The sequence below is a fragment of the Ambystoma mexicanum genome, chromosome 2p, assembly GCF_040938575.1.
Source record: "Ambystoma mexicanum isolate Mex_15411 chromosome 2p, UKY_AmexF1_1, whole genome shotgun sequence".
NCBI lineage: Eukaryota > Metazoa > Chordata > Amphibia > Caudata > Ambystomatidae > Ambystoma > Ambystoma mexicanum.
The window spans coordinates 24,967,427-24,983,556 of NC_090923.1; the positions used below are offsets into that span (position 1 = coordinate 24,967,427).

General features: G+C 46.1%; 1 protein-coding gene across 10 annotated transcripts in view; it reads left to right on the top strand.

The window, feature by feature from the left end:
* PBRM1 (polybromo 1) overlaps positions 1 to 16,130 on the top strand; it is a 1,258,882-nt gene that overhangs the window by 612,712 nt on the left and 630,040 nt on the right. For all 10 annotated transcript variants that reach the window (XM_069643172.1, XM_069643175.1, XM_069643176.1 and 7 more), the window contains one exon: positions 14,766 to 15,035. In XM_069643172.1, the coding sequence (XP_069499273.1) occupies positions 14,766 to 15,035 (270 nt within the window). The remainder of the gene's footprint in view (positions 1 to 14,765; positions 15,036 to 16,130) is intronic.

Consider the following 16,130-nt stretch of genomic DNA (forward strand, 5'->3'; position numbering starts at 1 on the left):
AAAGGAGATCGGTTGAATGGGAGCTTTGCCTAATGCACTGACCTGAGCAGTCTTCAAAAGGTGTGCCTAAGGTACTGCGTACATTACATTGGCAACAACTGGTGAACCCGCCCATCAGTGGTTTTGGAAGAGCAGAGCCCTCGGTGTGAGCCCTACCGTTGCTGGATGCCAGCTAAACTAACAGGACAGATGTTAGACAGTGTCCATGGCTCTGTAGTAGAGACGAACAATGCTGGTAAGACATTGAGCTGTGCCACAACGTACTGCCACTTGGAGGCTCCCTCCCGACTCACAGTGCCACCAGGTGTGGGAGGTGCGGCCTGTGACGACTGTTCTGACTAGAGGACATTCCTGTTTGTGTTTGTGTCACCGTTGGCAATAGAGAAGATGGACTACGGACTTATGCAGCGCTGTTTGGCAATGTGCCTACACTGCTGATTGGAGAGAAGTACTGTCATGCACCAGCCCTGGAGAATTGCTAGTCGTTGGAGATACTACTAAGATGGCGGCCTGTTCCATTCTATCGGTCTAGTTTATTCCAACATGGCCGACATATTCTATAACTAGCGGCCCATAGCAACGCTCTGCGCGTTGTATCGTTTCCGTTACGTGCCCAGCAAGTCGCTCTCAGCGTCTAGCTTTTCAACTTTGCCTTTGCGTTCAAGTCCTTCACTTACCCACCTATTCTTTCCCTACACTGGAGGTGATTTCAGGTTTTCAGGTAAGGTGATTAGGGTCTTATCTTCTGTCCTTTCTTGCACAACGCGCTCTACCCAGCGTTTTCCATGTAAGTATTTTTCCTGTCTTTTTCACTCAGCCGGCGCTTCAGCGTTAGTATTTTCGCTGTGAGCGTTTTCGACTGGTCATACTTTCCTGTCCTTTTCCTTACCTCTTTCTTTCCTCCTTCCTTTCTTCTGTTCCGTTCGTAACGCCACTTCGGTGTTCCGACGGACCGAGACCTCCCTCCAATCACAACTCAGCCGATACGACAGTTGAGCAAAGTGTGGACATTCATGCTACGTGTCCAGAGCTCTGCGACTACAGGAATCAAGATCTCCATGTAATTGCCGGACATCAGTATTCCACGGACACCTGAATACTGATCGGGGTTTTTTTGCCAGGAGGCTTTTTTCCCCATTCTTTAGGGCGTGCTCCTCGGGTATTCCCTTGGTCTGTTATCAGCCAGATCACGGAGGCTACCGAGGGAGCGCGTCCATACCTTCGACAAAAGAAAAAGGAGAAGAAACCCGCCGAAGGAGAAAAGGTTAAGAAGAAGAAGGCTGTAATAAAGACGGAAGAAGCACAGGAGAAAACAGGTGAGGCGGAGTTGGGGAAGGCTGAGACGATACATGACAGTATACAACGCCCAGAAGACACAATGGCGTCACCAGAACAAATCCAAGATATGTGTAATGCCATTCAGAGCCTCAGAGTCGATATGCAATCACTGCACGCCGAGAACCTTCTTCTACGACAACAAGCAGCCTCTAGGGAAGCTGGTAGAGATGATTTACCTCCAATGCCATTCACATTTGGTAAATACGATGGAAACCCTAGGTATATCAAATAATTCCTCGATGCTTGTACAGTCTATTTTTCCTTCCGACTTCGGGCATTCGAGTCTGGAAGGGCCAGAGTTGGGTTCCTCATAGCCAACTTGACAGGAAGCGCCCTAGCATGGGCTACCCCTTTGGTAACCAACCAAGACCCTTTGGTTAACGATTATGCCCAGTTTATACAAGGTTTCAAGAACCGGTTTGAGCGTTCCGAAGTACAGTATTCTAAATATGATGCCTATCTTGATGTCAGACAAGGAAACCAAGATTTACAGGGTTATGTTGCATAATTCCAAACACTGGCGGTATCAGCTGGATGGCCGGATACGGCACAACAAACTATTTTCCGGAGAGGGCTAAATGAGGAACTGAAGGACGAACTGGCTAGAGCAGTACGTCCCAACACCTTTCAAGAGCTGGTTACGCTAGTCCTACAGATCGACTACCGTCTACAGGAAAGACGGGCAGAGAAGAGAAGAGGAAGAGGATCAGCGCCACGCTACAGCCCGCCTTCAGGAAGGAGGGAAAGACCTATGTCGGAAGAACCTATGCAAATAGGGGCAACCAGGGGACCGCTAACCAAGACTGAAAGGAGAAGAAGGCAGGAGCTCAACCTTTGCATGTACTGTGGTTCATCAACTAACATGCTTAAGGATTGTCCAGATATCCCCTCTAAGAAACAGGGAAACGCCAGACCCCAGGTTTTTGCAAGGGAAGCCATGGGGACCACCGTACAAACCCTTGCAACCTCACAAGACCCATTAATGAAGGAATAGAGGACAATCGTCTGATGGTATTCCAGCTGTCCATTTCCTACAGTCTGAGACAGAACCTATCGGTTTTGACAATGCTTGACTGCGGAGCAGCAGGAAACTTTATAGACGTAACATGGGCTCAGGAAAATCAGATTCCACTGAGGAAGGACAGACCGATACCGGTCGAGGGAGTAGATGGCCGTCCACTCTCATCTGGACTCATTACCATGGAAACAGAACCTATAACAGTAAAGATGGATCATCATGTCGAAACCCTCACATTTGATGTTATCAGAGCAGCTCATTTTCCGTTGATATTAGGTATTTCATGGTTAAGAAGACACAACCCCAAGATTGACTGGACTAATAACAAGTTAAGCTTCGACTCCGAATACTGCCGGGAACACTGCATGAATGCTATGGAATTCCAGAAGGAGATACATTCCAGTCTCCCTACGACTCAGTGCAATCTCTCGATATCCTCTATACCTAGGCAGTATCTGGCTTTCGCTAGAGTGTTTGAAGACATTAATCCCAGACTCCTCCCACCTCACCACCACGAGGACTGTAACATAGATCTAAAGGAAGAGACCTCCTTACCCTTCGGCCGAATGTATCCACTATCCTTATCTGAAAAGGAAGCATTGAAGGAGTACCTCAACTCCAACTTAATGAATGGGCTTATTCGATCATCAAAGTCCTCAGGAGGGGCATCATTGTTCTTCATATCAAAGAAGGACTCCAAAGAATTACGCCCCTGTATCGATTACAGGGGCTTGAACAGCATTACCATCCGAGACAGGTACCCAATGCCGCTTATCAGAGACATACTGGAAGCTGTCAGAGATTCAAAGGTATTCACCTAGCTTGATCTCCGTGGTGCATATCATCTGTTAAGAATAAAGAAAGACGACGAGTGGAAAACCGCTTTCAGGACGCCGCTGGGGTTGTTTGAGTACTGTGTTATGCCATTCGGACTGGTAAACGCCCCAGCGGTATTTCAGAGATTTGTAGACAAGATCTTTGCCGATATGTTATACATATCGGTAGTCGTATACCTTGATGACATTCTGATTTTTTCTCCATCCTTGGAGGAACACCGGCTACATGTGTGCGAAGTACTTCGTAGGTTATTGGAAAATCAACTTTTCGCCAAGCCCGAGAAGTGTCTCTTTGAGACCACAGAAGTACCTTACCTGGGATTTATATTATCAGAGAAAGGTATCCGTATGGACCCCAAGAAGGTGTTGGCCATAGACAGATGGCCAGAGCCCTCGTCAGTCAAGGAGATTCAACATTTCCTAGGTCTGGCGAACTTTTACCGCCGGTTTATACCCAACTTCTCTGATCTGGTATTACCCATCACAGCACTTCTCAAAAAGGGTATAGTATTCCAGTGGGGTTCGGCGGCTCAAGCAGCATTTAAGACACTAAAAAGACGATTCATCACTGCCCCGGTTTTGGTTCAGCCCTGCAGAATAAACCATTTATCTTGGAGACCGATGCCTCGGGGGGTGCTTTAGGGGCCGTCTTGTTACAAGAAGGAAGCAATGGAGAAGAACACCCTATCGCCTATTACTCTCGCACCCTAACTGGAAGCGAAAGAAACTACTCAGTTCTGGAAAGGGAATTATTAGCAATGCGGGCAGCCTGTCAGGAATGGAGACATTTGCTACAGGGAGCCTCTCACCAATTTGTGATTCGTACTGATCATAGGAATCTCAAGTTTCTCCAACAAATGGAATGCAGGAATTCCAGGCATGCCCGTTGGGCCTATTATTTTTCAAGCTTTGATTTCCTGATCACCTATATACCAGGATCCCAGAATAGTGTGGCAGACGCGTTATCCCGAAGTTGGTTGGAGGAAGATCTATCGGAGGTTAAAAAGGAGAAGATTCTGCTTGAGAACCACTTTCATACAATTGCTAACCTATTCCTTGAGACGGTTCAAGGTGAACTCAAGGATTATGCTCAGGAAGAGAAACAGTCATGCAAATTGCAGGAACGCGAAGGATTGTGGTTTCATCATCGAGCATTGTTCTTACCCACCACTGATCTTCGCAGACAGGCCATCAGCTTTTGCCACAATCTACCCTTGGCTGGACATAAGGGGGAGAAGGCAACGTTCGAGTTGGTGTCCAGGAGTTTCTGGTGGCCGTCGATGTGAAGAGACATCACCTCTTATGTGTCGACTTGTCCCATCTGTGCCATCAATAAGACCCCTCGCCACAGACCACTCGGACTCCTACATCAAGCCAAGACTCCCACACGCCCCTGGGAGGACCTCTCATTGGACTTCATAGTAGAACTCCAAGTTTCCCAGGAAAAGAAGGTGATTCTAGTGACGATTGATTCTTTCACCAAGTTAGCTCATTTCGTAGCTCTCGCAGGAGTTCCTTCAGCCTCTGAGACCGCTACAGTCTTCCTTCGCGAGATAGTAAGGTTACACGGTTTACCACGGTCCATAGTTTCGGACAGAGGAACGCAATTTACTTCTAAATTTTGGAACTCGCTATGTAACCAGTTGGCTATACAGAAAGCGTTATCCTCGGGATATCACCCCCAGTCCAATGGACAGACCGAAAGACTGAACGCTAGTTTAGAACAATACCTTCGCTGTTTTTGTAACAGGGAACAGGACAACTGGGCTACTCTGTTACCAATGGCAGAGTTTGCTTACAACAACACTTTTCATACAGCGATTAAGATGAGTCCTTTCAGGTGCACCTATGGTTATGACCCGCATCATCTAGGAGCCTTATCTTTCAGCAGCCAGACCACAACTCCCGCCTTGCAGAGGATGCTGATGGATCTCAAGCGTACACACAAGGAAGCCCTACAAACCTTAGAGGAAAGCCGCAAGAGGTATAAGATCTATGCGGACACCAAACGTAATCCGGTTCCTCTTTGGAAGACATGAGATTTGGTTTGGTTATCTACGCGATATCTACCTCGCTGGACTCATAAGGGGAAATTTGCAGCACGATACATAGGGCCCTACCCAATCCTGGCCCAGATCAATCCTGTAGCCTTCAAACTAAAATTACCTCACTCTCTGCGGAGGGTACATCCGGTCTTTCACTCCTCTTTACTCAAGACTCATCAAAGAGATCTGTACAAGAGACCTTTGAGAAGGACGGTGATCACTCCGCCCGAAGAACCTGAGGAATATGAGGTGGCCAGAATTGTAGATTCCTGCTACAGGAGAGGAACCCTTCAATATTTAGTCCATTGGAAGGGATTTCCCATGGCCGAAAGATCTTGGGAACCAAGATCCCATATGCACGCTCCCAAACTTGTACAGCGATTCCATAGGCTGTACCCAGGAAAACCTGGAGGAGGCAGGTATCGAAGGGGGCATACTGTCATGCACCAGCCCTGGAGAATTGCTAGTCGTTGGAGATACTACTAAGATGGCGGCCTGTTCCATTCTATCGGTCTAGTTTATTCCAACATGGCCGACATATTCTATAACTAGCGGCCCATAGCAACGCTCTGCGCGTTGTATCGTTTCCGTTACGTGCCCAGCAAGTCGCTCTCAGCGTCTAGCTTTTCAACTTTGCCTTTGCGTTCAAGTCCTTCACTTACCCACCTATTCTTTCCCTACACTGGAGGTGATTTCAGGTTTTCAGGTAAGGTGATTAGGGTCTTATCTTCTGTCCTTTCTTGCACAACGCGCTCTACCCAGCGTTTTCCATGTAAGTATTTTTTCTGTCTTTTTCACTCAGCCGGCGCTTCAGCGTTAGTATTTTCGCTGTGAGCGTTTTCGACTGGTCATACTTTCCTGTCCTTTTCCTTACCTCTTTCTTTCCTCCTTCCTTTCTTCTGTTGTTCCGTTCGTAACGCCTCTTCGGTGTTCCGACGGACCGAGACCTCCCTCCAATCACAACTCAGCCGATACGACAGTTGAGCAAAGTGTGGACATTCATACTACGTGTCCAGAGTTCTGCGACTACAGGAATCAAGATCTCCATGTAATTGCCGGACATCAGTATTCCACGGACACCTGAATACTGATCGGGGTTTTTTTGCCAGGAGGCTTTTTTCCCCATTCTTTAGGGTGTGCTCCTCGGGTATTCCCTTGGTCTGTTATCAGCCAGATCACGGAGGCTACCGAGGGAGCGCGTCCATACCTTCGACAAAAGAAAAAGGAGAAGAAACCCGCCGAAGGAGAAAAGGTTAAGAAGAAGAAGGCTGTAATAAAGACTGAAGAAGCACAGGAGAAAACAGGTGAGGCGGAGTTGGGGAAGGCTGAGACGATACGTGACAAGTACTTTCCCTGCTGTGATTGTTGTGCGTCAGATGCTTGTGCTCGTGCGGAGCTGAGCAGGTACTTGTGTGGAATAAGAATGCAAAGGAGAAAGATAGAATTAACAGCACAGAACATTAATGGGAAGTAAAGCCATCCGTATTGTAGGGTAAAGAACAAGAAGCGGAAAGACGTATGCTAGGTGTTAAGATGGATTTCTAAAATATGGCCTGATGGACTGATTCTAGAAGGTCACAATAGTTCTGATGAACAGGGATACTCTAAGAGTAGCCAAAACCCAATCATTGTGGAGAGTGGTCAAGGGTTAGTCTCAGCAGTGAGTGCGGTCAGGAGACCACAATGAGTCCAGACAGTGAAGCAAAGAATAATTCCACTTAGACCCGGGAAGTTCAAAAATACTCTTACTTATTAAGGCCTAAAACACACTAGAAACATAAAACGAGCAAGTAGTATTATCACACAACACTCAGTTATCAAACATATATGCAGTCACATTAGGTTTGTAGAAATGCCTACATTAACATATTCAACACAATGAAGGTGAGTAGTGATGCAGTAAGGAAAACCAGTTCATAAGAATAAAAGCCCCATCTTTACAAATCCAATCCCTATGTTGAATAGGGCATTGTGCCTAAGCGTCACAAAGCTTCTTGTAGTAGGGGACACATGTAGGGAGAGTTTTTGTGGTGTTGTAAAATGTTCCAGAAGACTTGTCAACAATATTATAGGTAAGTAAGATTATTTTCATATCCTTTAAAACAGCTTTTCGAACAAACGTTCGAAAAGTGATGGAATGGAATAAACAAAAATGTACTCCAAGGTTTATTATAGGGGTGGCAGATTATATTGCAAGTACTTACCCCCTTGACTCTGATTTTCCCACGGGACTGGGCAGGCCAACTGGGAATCACTGGGGTAGGTTTTCCAGCCATTGGATCCAGTAGAAGATGGTCAGGAGCTGCAGGTGCAGAGATGATTCCGGTCGGGTCCAGCACCTGTGTCCAACCGTTTGCGACGAAGAAAAGAAATAATAATAATATAATAATTTAGCATTTATGTAGCGCTACGAACCCTCGGGCATCTCAGCGCTGCTTATTATTACCTACGGTGTGTGGTGCTCATTTATCGACCTCGGAAGGATGAAAGGCTGAGTTTGGCCCTGCCGGGATTTCGGCAGGATCTGCACAGATGTCAAAGCGAGCGCTCTGCTCGCTGTGCTATCGGACCGGCTAATGCAGCAGGCAACGATGCAGGCCTCATCAGGACACACTACCAGACGGGGGAAAGCTGATTCCGGCAACAGTCACAGCAAGAGTCTCTCCAAATGCAGTCGAAGACCTTCCAGGACATGATCCCTTGATGCTGGGAAGCTGAAGCGTTGCAGGAAGGCGACTTGTTAGCATGAGATGTCGACCAGCGAAGGTCCTGAAGGAAACATGGAACGACGACGCTTCTATTGTTGTAGCCCACTTGGGAGCTAGTCTGTCCCCACCGGGTGGTCTAGGAACGATTCAGAGGGGTCAGAACAGCTGCATCGAGACTGGTTGGACCCCCCAGTCCAAGAGTTGAAGCACTGCATAGAGCCTAACCCAGCCAAATGCAGGAATGGTCGCCAGGCCTCTTCAGGAGTTGTCCACGGATCTTCAGACGTATGTTCTTCTACACAGGATACTTGGCTCCAACGCTAATCTGAAGAAAAGGATGCAGGAGTCCCTTTCCTATTCCAACCCCTGGCTGTAAGCAAGTCCAAGCCCACCAATGTTAAGGATGTAAACCATTCAAACCATCAGCAGTGGTCCACTTAGGAACCGCACAAGTGAAACCCACAGTGGTTCCTAAGTGGACCACTGCGGGTTTCACTTGTGCATGCACTCTAGAGACTCACACCATAAATGTTGAATAGGACCAGCCAAGACTTGTTTGTCTCAGTCTCTGGAAGTCCAGTTGCCCCATTTGGGGTGTCTCGGGACAGGCGTGCAACACGTGGCACACTGGACTGCTCGTCCGGAGCGCCTGTCCCAGTCTGTGGTCTGTTTTTTCAGCGGCCCGTAACATAAAGCGCATAGCTGCAATTTCCGGTGCAGCCTATCTCTCGCTCTCGCTCGGGTTTTCTTTGTTGGGTCTGCTGTGGAACATTAATTGGGATGCTGTGATTCAGTTTTCTAGGTTGCTCTCTTTTTCTGCTGTTTTCTCACCATTCTGCAATTAGCGAAAAAGTCCTGCCAGCATTTTGGGTCCCGGGCATTAGATGTTGCAATCTAGTACTGCATAGCAACAAACTGCCACTCGGGGCTGTAAAGGCAGAATTGATACCCTCTCAACTTCATCCTCGGGGGTAGTACTGGCTCTGGATTTCACCGTTAGGCCTCCACACCCGGCTGTCTTGGCTTTGTCTCACCAGAGACAAGTTCAAGGTTCATAATCGCTGTCAAATCATAGGTATGGCTCGCCAAAGGTCTGTCTTAGGCAAAAATAGGTTCAGGGCATAAAAGAAGTCAGAAGAAATATTAGGGGTCACAAAAAGTGAGTTTAAAGTGAATTAAAGTATTTTCTTCTCCAAAACTGGACTTCTGCACTTGGTTACTTGCTTGTAAATATTTAGCAGTTTGTACTTTTGCACAAGATATTTATAAAGAATATATATTGTATAGATGTATTTTGTCCATTTCCTTATTGTGTAATTATCAGATTGTTATGTTATTTTGCATTTATATAGCACCTTATACCATATATAGGTATGGTCTGAAGGCGCTGGTAGGTTGAACGCCCTTGGAAACCGAAGTTCAGATCAGTAGAGAGAGCAGAGAGAGTCAAAGGTGCGTATGAGCACCGGGTATGTGTGCATCTGGTGCGGTATTCGTGTAATACCTGCTTCTTAGCGGTAGGTGTGGTGGTTGAGAGATCAGGAGTATGTGTTCGTTCTGGCAGGATATATCCAGACCGTATTTGGCTGCGTTAGGCCTGAGGAAAACGCCTGGCTGGGGGGTTTGTAACCAGCAGTGTTTACTTAGAATGATGGGTAGTATGCAGCGGATGTTGGTATGAGAACAGTTATACTGAATGGTGTCATAGTATCTGTGTTCTAGCTGAGTGGTGGTGTAAAGGGGAGAGTAAGCGTGGTGGTGTGATACGATGGGTTATATGCTCTGTCAAACGTTCTCTGCATTTCAAACTATACTATATACGTCACGCAAATCTATGCGCTCCAGTCGGTTCCATGCACTCCTATCCGTTCCAGGCACCCCAGTCTGCTCACACACTCCGGTCAGCTCAACGCTCTCATGCACTCAGTCCGCCCGCGCGCTCCAGTCCGCACCACGCATGCGCTCTTGTCTGCCCCACACATGCGCTCTTGGCTGCCCCACGCATGCACTCTTGGCTGCCCCACGCATGCGCTCTTGGCTGCCCCACACATGCACTCCTGTCCGCCACACGCACTCAAATGCGCTCTATTTATTCCGATCAGTTTTGTGTATTCTAAGTTGTTTTATGCACTCGATCAACATATTTCAACCTTAACATCTTCATACTTCATCCTTTCCATCCACCTATTTCACACGTTTCATCCACTTACGTCACCCGTTTCGCCCCCATACGGCATCCGATCCATCCATATACGGGACCCGTTCTATCCACATATGTCAGCCGTTCTATCAATGTACATCACCCGTTCTATCCACGTCCGGCACCCGTTTGATCCATATATGTGATCGATTCCATTCACATGTATCATTTGTTCTGTCTATATAGATTCAATAAACATGCTTCACTCGTTCCATCCGCTCTACGCATTCAGGAGCTCTACGTACTCGTCCATTCTACGTAATCATCAGTACTGCATGCAATCTGCGCTTGTTCGTTCTACGTACTCATCCGCTCTATGCAACTCGTCCACTCTATGCAACACGTCTTGTGATGAATCATGTGGAATCCTCACAAAATCTGTGCCTAAATTCTCCTGCCAGGTGGCCAGCCTCTACCTGATCTGACCCTGGGGGTGGTATTAGCCGGGTGGGTCACCTGGGAATAGAAGGCCCCCAGAGGAAAAGGAAGGTTCTGTTAGGAGAGACGCAGTATTTATCTACTTCAGAGACAGAAATTTCCACAATGCCTGAAAATGTAACGGCTTGTTGACAGAGTAAGACTCCCCTTAATACAGTTAGCCATATGTATGGCAGTGAAAGGGTGTCCAGTCAATTGGTCGACAGCAAACTGGTCGACTGCAATTTGGTCGACACCATTTGGTCGAATGCCAAATGGTCGAATTTTTTTTTTTATATATATATGTGTTTTGTGGGTTTTCGTGTGGGAAAAAAAATAAAAAAGAAAAAAAGGGGGTTGGGGGGGGACCCCCCAAAAAAAACCAAAAAAGGGGTAAAAAAAAAAAAAAAAATTTCGACCATTTGGCATTCGACCAAATGGTGTCGACCAGTTGTCCTGTCGACCAAATGTTTTCGACCAATTGACTGGGATCCCACAAGAGAACAATATATGTGGAAATCAGAACATTAATATCCAGAATTCTGATTAGCATACATTTCCCTTAAATCGGCACCAACCCTTGACCCCTATAAAACCTTTCTTTAGAGTACTATTCAATACCCAGAATAAATCCAATAAAGCTGAAATTGGTATTCCTAAAGGAAAAGGTACTCGGAACAGTGGGGACTCCCAAGTACTACAATGCCCTAAGTGCTGCGACGAGGAAGAGGGACTCGGAGGCTCCAAACTGCAAGGTGCAGTCTAGTGGTTCTAATGACCCACACCTGAGCGGGACTTTTGAATATATAAGGCCCCCTCAGGTGCAGGCCATTAGAACAGCAAAGAGGAATTATAGAAGTCACCAGCAGCAGTTTCAGTGGAGGAAGGATGACTCACGAAAGGGACACAAACCGGCAGCTTGGGTCAGAGGTAGAGTGAACACTCTGGACACCTCTTCACGCACCCTAGTTACACAGAGCGACTTCTTGGTTAGGTAAGTTATACCTTTCACCCCACAGTACCTTAGGTTGGAAGAAATGCTTGTGGCTGGGTTCTTCTCCGTGCAGCAGCGATGGACCCAGTCTCCTGATTCATCGGTCTGGTGACGAAAGGCAGGACTCTGAATGGGATATCTCAGCAGCAGTCTTAGGAGAGGGGACCCTTAGCATGAATTTCTTCACCCTCCTTGGCCAGTCTGCACTTTTGGCGCCTTTCTCTCAGCACCAACTAAGAACGGTGTTCGTGCTGTAAATCTTCTTCGCTTCTGGAGTCCTACACTTTGGTAATGGGGCTGTAGATGAGTCGGATCGTGTCTCTGGAGGTTCACCTGCAGCTCAGCAAAGACTTGGACGGATTCTGCCTTTCAAAGATGTTGCATTGCAAATGGGTCGGAGGTCTCCTGGTATTGGCAGTCTGCTGCTCTGGAGAGGCAAAGCACCTCGGGAGATGGCTCAAATTGCAGTTGGTTTCAGGGCTGGTTGGTCTCATCAGCCAAAGGGAAGCAGTCGTCCTCTTCGGAACGCCTCTGTCGAGTGGAAAACGGGGTCGGGACAGAGGTGGTGTCTTCATGGTTATGCAAAGAGTCTGCAGGCGTCTCTAGTATTCTTCTTCGATTAGTTCAGTTTCCAGTGGTCGACTTGCCTCATATTTTATTCAGTTTCACCACAAACTACTCTGCAGTCTCTCAGCAGTTTCCAGAAAGAGGTGGGTGGCCATCACAGACACAAACACAGACCCTCCCAGAATTGTAGAAGAATGATTAACAAAAGAACAATCATGTTAGAAATGGCAAAAAAATGAAAGGAGCCACCATGTTCGAACATAGGTGACCCTATTGTGCACAACCGGGACTGTGAATGCAGTCTGCTGTACAAAATGGCACAATAGTTGGTAGAACACGTCCACTGCCAGCAGCCATAACTATAGGTTTGTCTATGTGACTAGAAAGTCACAGGAGCAGAGAGAAGGGGGATACTATGTATCCCCTTAGCATTCCACATAAGGTGTTGTGTGCTAACTCTCATAGTATAACGTTTTAGGGGGGTACAAAGTATCCCTCTATCCTTAAGAACTTTAGTTAGTAAGGATAAGGAAAGAATCTCGAAGGAGAACCCAAAGTGTTAAGGCATCTGTGTTTAACTTCTGCAGCACTGCCCATAAGGAGCTGTGTGCTGCAGAAGTTAAACACAGATGCCTTAATACAGATATGGTGGAAAGTAGTATCAATAGCAAAAGTAAAACACAGAGAACGGAGTTCCAAAGGACAGAGCAAATAAGAATGAATGAGGGGAAAAAGGTTCCCCTCATTCAAGATAGAAAGAAAAATGTCCAGAAGTCCAGCAAAAAAGGGCTGGGCGTCTTACTGAAAGGGGGGGATGAAGCATAAACATGATAAATCTCCCTAACGGGTAATCCCTGTACGCTGGCCACTGAAAGCACTTTTGAATACAGTGCTAAAATATGTAAGTCACACTCGCATAATCGTAACTTGACAAACTACCAAGAAAGAAAAGGTTACAGTCCATTGCTGTTTAAGCCAATACAATTGACAAGACAAAGAGGGGGCAATACATATGCAGGCTAACTATAAATCTCATTGCCAAAGTAAATATGAGCCAATACCTCACAGCATATAGGCCATATTGGCTCAACAACAAGAGAGCATTGTTACGGAGGGATTGTAGCCATTGTTGCCAGAGTGAGGAGGATGCAATAGTTGAACCAGACACAACCAAGTATTGCCAAAGTCAAATAAGGGCAAGTGTGCCAAAGACATTTCAGCAGTTGTCTAATGTGAAAGTGGAAAAACTAAAGTGGCAAGAGGGATTCCATCCTTATGGAGAGTAGAGAAGGAAAACCTGCATTGCATGTGGCAGACACGACGGTGGAATGAACAGCACCAATGTGTCTCATGTCTTCCCAATTCACAATGTCTTCAGGGATGTTCTTGAAAGTAAGACTTTCTGTAGAGGTTTGAAAACCACCACAAAGTATTTTAGTAGGAATAGTACGAGCTTTTAGTCCCGGCAGGTGAGTATACCAGCGGCCAGGGACCTTTTTAGTGGTAGTCCTGGCTGTTTAGTGGGCCAGGAAGAAGTTGTTTAAGTATTGGATGGTGGGTGAAGATTGTGAAGAAGTGGCAAGACGACTGTTTGATGAGTTGCTGTGGTATCATCCTGACAAAGCTTTGTTGTTGATGCAGAAGCAGTATACAAGTGTTGTGTTTCTTAAAAGGAAGGAGCTGTCTTAAACTTTGCTATGAGTGGAGAGTGTTGTGGAATCCCATACAGAAGAATTGTGAATGTGTTCTATTTCCTAAGGAGAAGATGCTGTGTTGAACTGTGAGACAAAGACTTGTCATCTAACGGAATAGTTGGTTAAAGTCCAAGTGAAAGACCTTTGGAGCAAGAGGAACTGTACGATCCAAACTTGGCTACAATTGGACTTTTGAGATTAAATCCTGCTTTGAGTCTGTAGAAGGGGAGCCGACCCAGGTTACAAGGATATACAGTTATTTGGTCAGTGGTGAACATAACTGTTATTTCTGTTAAATTTGAATTACCATGTATTTCCTTTGAGTTTGATGTAAGTGTGAGGGACAGATTCCTTTTATAGAGTGTTTCCCTGCCTATCAGAATAAACTAAAGGAAAAGGCCTTATTAGGTTAGGCATAGTGAGGCGTTTATCAAACCCTTTGAGTTAATAAAATGTCTTCCTGTGAAAAACCTTTGCCAAGTTGTCCGCCTCACATTTCTAACCCCTCACAACCTTTAAACCAACCTTCTCCATCTGAAGATTTTCCTGGACTGCTCATTCCATGCTACCCCTAGGGTATTCTGGAAGTGTCAGAAGAAACCCTATTTAAACAAAGCAAGGTTTGTATTTCCCTGCTGTAAAAATAAGGCCAAAGGAAATGTCCCCAACACTCTGCAATCCTTATTTCTTATTACTTTTGAAACATTTTCAATCTGGTACCAAGACTAGAAATGGAACGGATGAGATGGGTCTTAGTAGGCTTCCAGCATTACTTTCTTTTCGTTACTTGCAAGACTATCGGGTCCACTCCTGGGGGGGGGACAACCTGTTCTGAATCTGAAGATTATACTGAGTAACTTGCCCTTATTTATTCTGCGGAAGAAAATGCTGAGCTGTACTGTGCAACTCCTTTATTCAGCTTTTTCTGCGTGTTTTTCTTTTTTACAGGAGTACTTTAAGTTGTGTCCAGAGAACTTCCGGGATGAAGATGTGTACGTCTGTGAGTCACGGTACTCTGCCAAGGCCAAGGCTTTCAAGAAGATCAAGCTCTGGACAATGCCCATCAGCTCAGTCAGGTTCGTTCCGAGACACCTGCCTTTGCCCGTGGTCCGCGTTGCTTCTGTGTTTGCGGTGAAAGATAAGGTGGAGGATGAGAAGCCTGCTGAGACCACAGAGGAGGAGAGTCCTGTGGAGGAAGGGGTTCTGAGCTTTGTGAAGGTGCGTGATGTGCCAGCTGATCCGTTTAAATTCCTAGACACTTGTTTATTGGAATTGTGCACAAACAATGAAAATAAGTTCAATGTGGAGTCCCAATGATGTGAAAGTCTCCAAAATTCCCCCACCTACTTCTCCACACTCTTACGATTATTATTAGTATTTGTTAGGATGGTTTTCTAAAATCAATCCTGATGCAGATTTTAGGAGTCCGCCCCAGTTATGGTGAACAGGGAGAGTCTGGGAGTTTAGACAAAACCCTATCAAGGTGTTAGTAAAGATTTTCCTTTTGCAACTTTCCCTCCATAACTTTCTTTGGAACCGCTTTGTTTTTTATCCTGACCTGACTTTTTGAAGGGAAGTGAAGCTACACTACCCTTTTGCTCACATGTTATGGGGAAATGGGCTACTCCTTCAGACAGCCAGTACTGGGAATCTTTGTTTTCCTTTTGAAATCATGTATTTTTATATTGCACACAGCACCTTACATTGCAATGTGGGTACTGTTGTAGCTCCATAACTGGTTATACTTGTGATTTTTGGTTACTTTTATATGTGCCTAATGACCAGTTGGTGGCGGCAGTTAGATTTTTACTGTTTTTGGTTTATTTTTTATGTGCACATTTGCGTTTACTGCGTATAGTAATCAGACGTGGCTAGTGCACTAAAATGGCCATGCCACAATATTTTGCTTGCTCTCGGCTATTTTGTATTCTATTGCTGCTTTTGAGGGCTAATGAGCCTTTCTGTGTAAGTGGCCCAGGAAGGGGGCTAGGACTGTCTAGTCCCTGTCCACATCCCTGGTGCCATAAAGTTTGCTGCTGGGGCGGCTGTGATGGCAGTGGTTGTCCCTTATTGGCAACTACTGGCTGTTTCAGTGTGGCAGATAAATTCAGTTGGTGGCTATGGACTTGCTTTCAGCTCTGTATCTGGATAAGCGGAGGAATCCTGTAGATCTTCTTCAGACCTGCGTTGGAGCCAATAATCCCACAACGAAGAGCAGCTGCCTCTGACAATGACATCTTCAGTGGACCAACATCCTCTCCGGTCACTGGCCTGGTGAAGCCGTGCTTCATTGCAAGATATCAGGAGACCTTT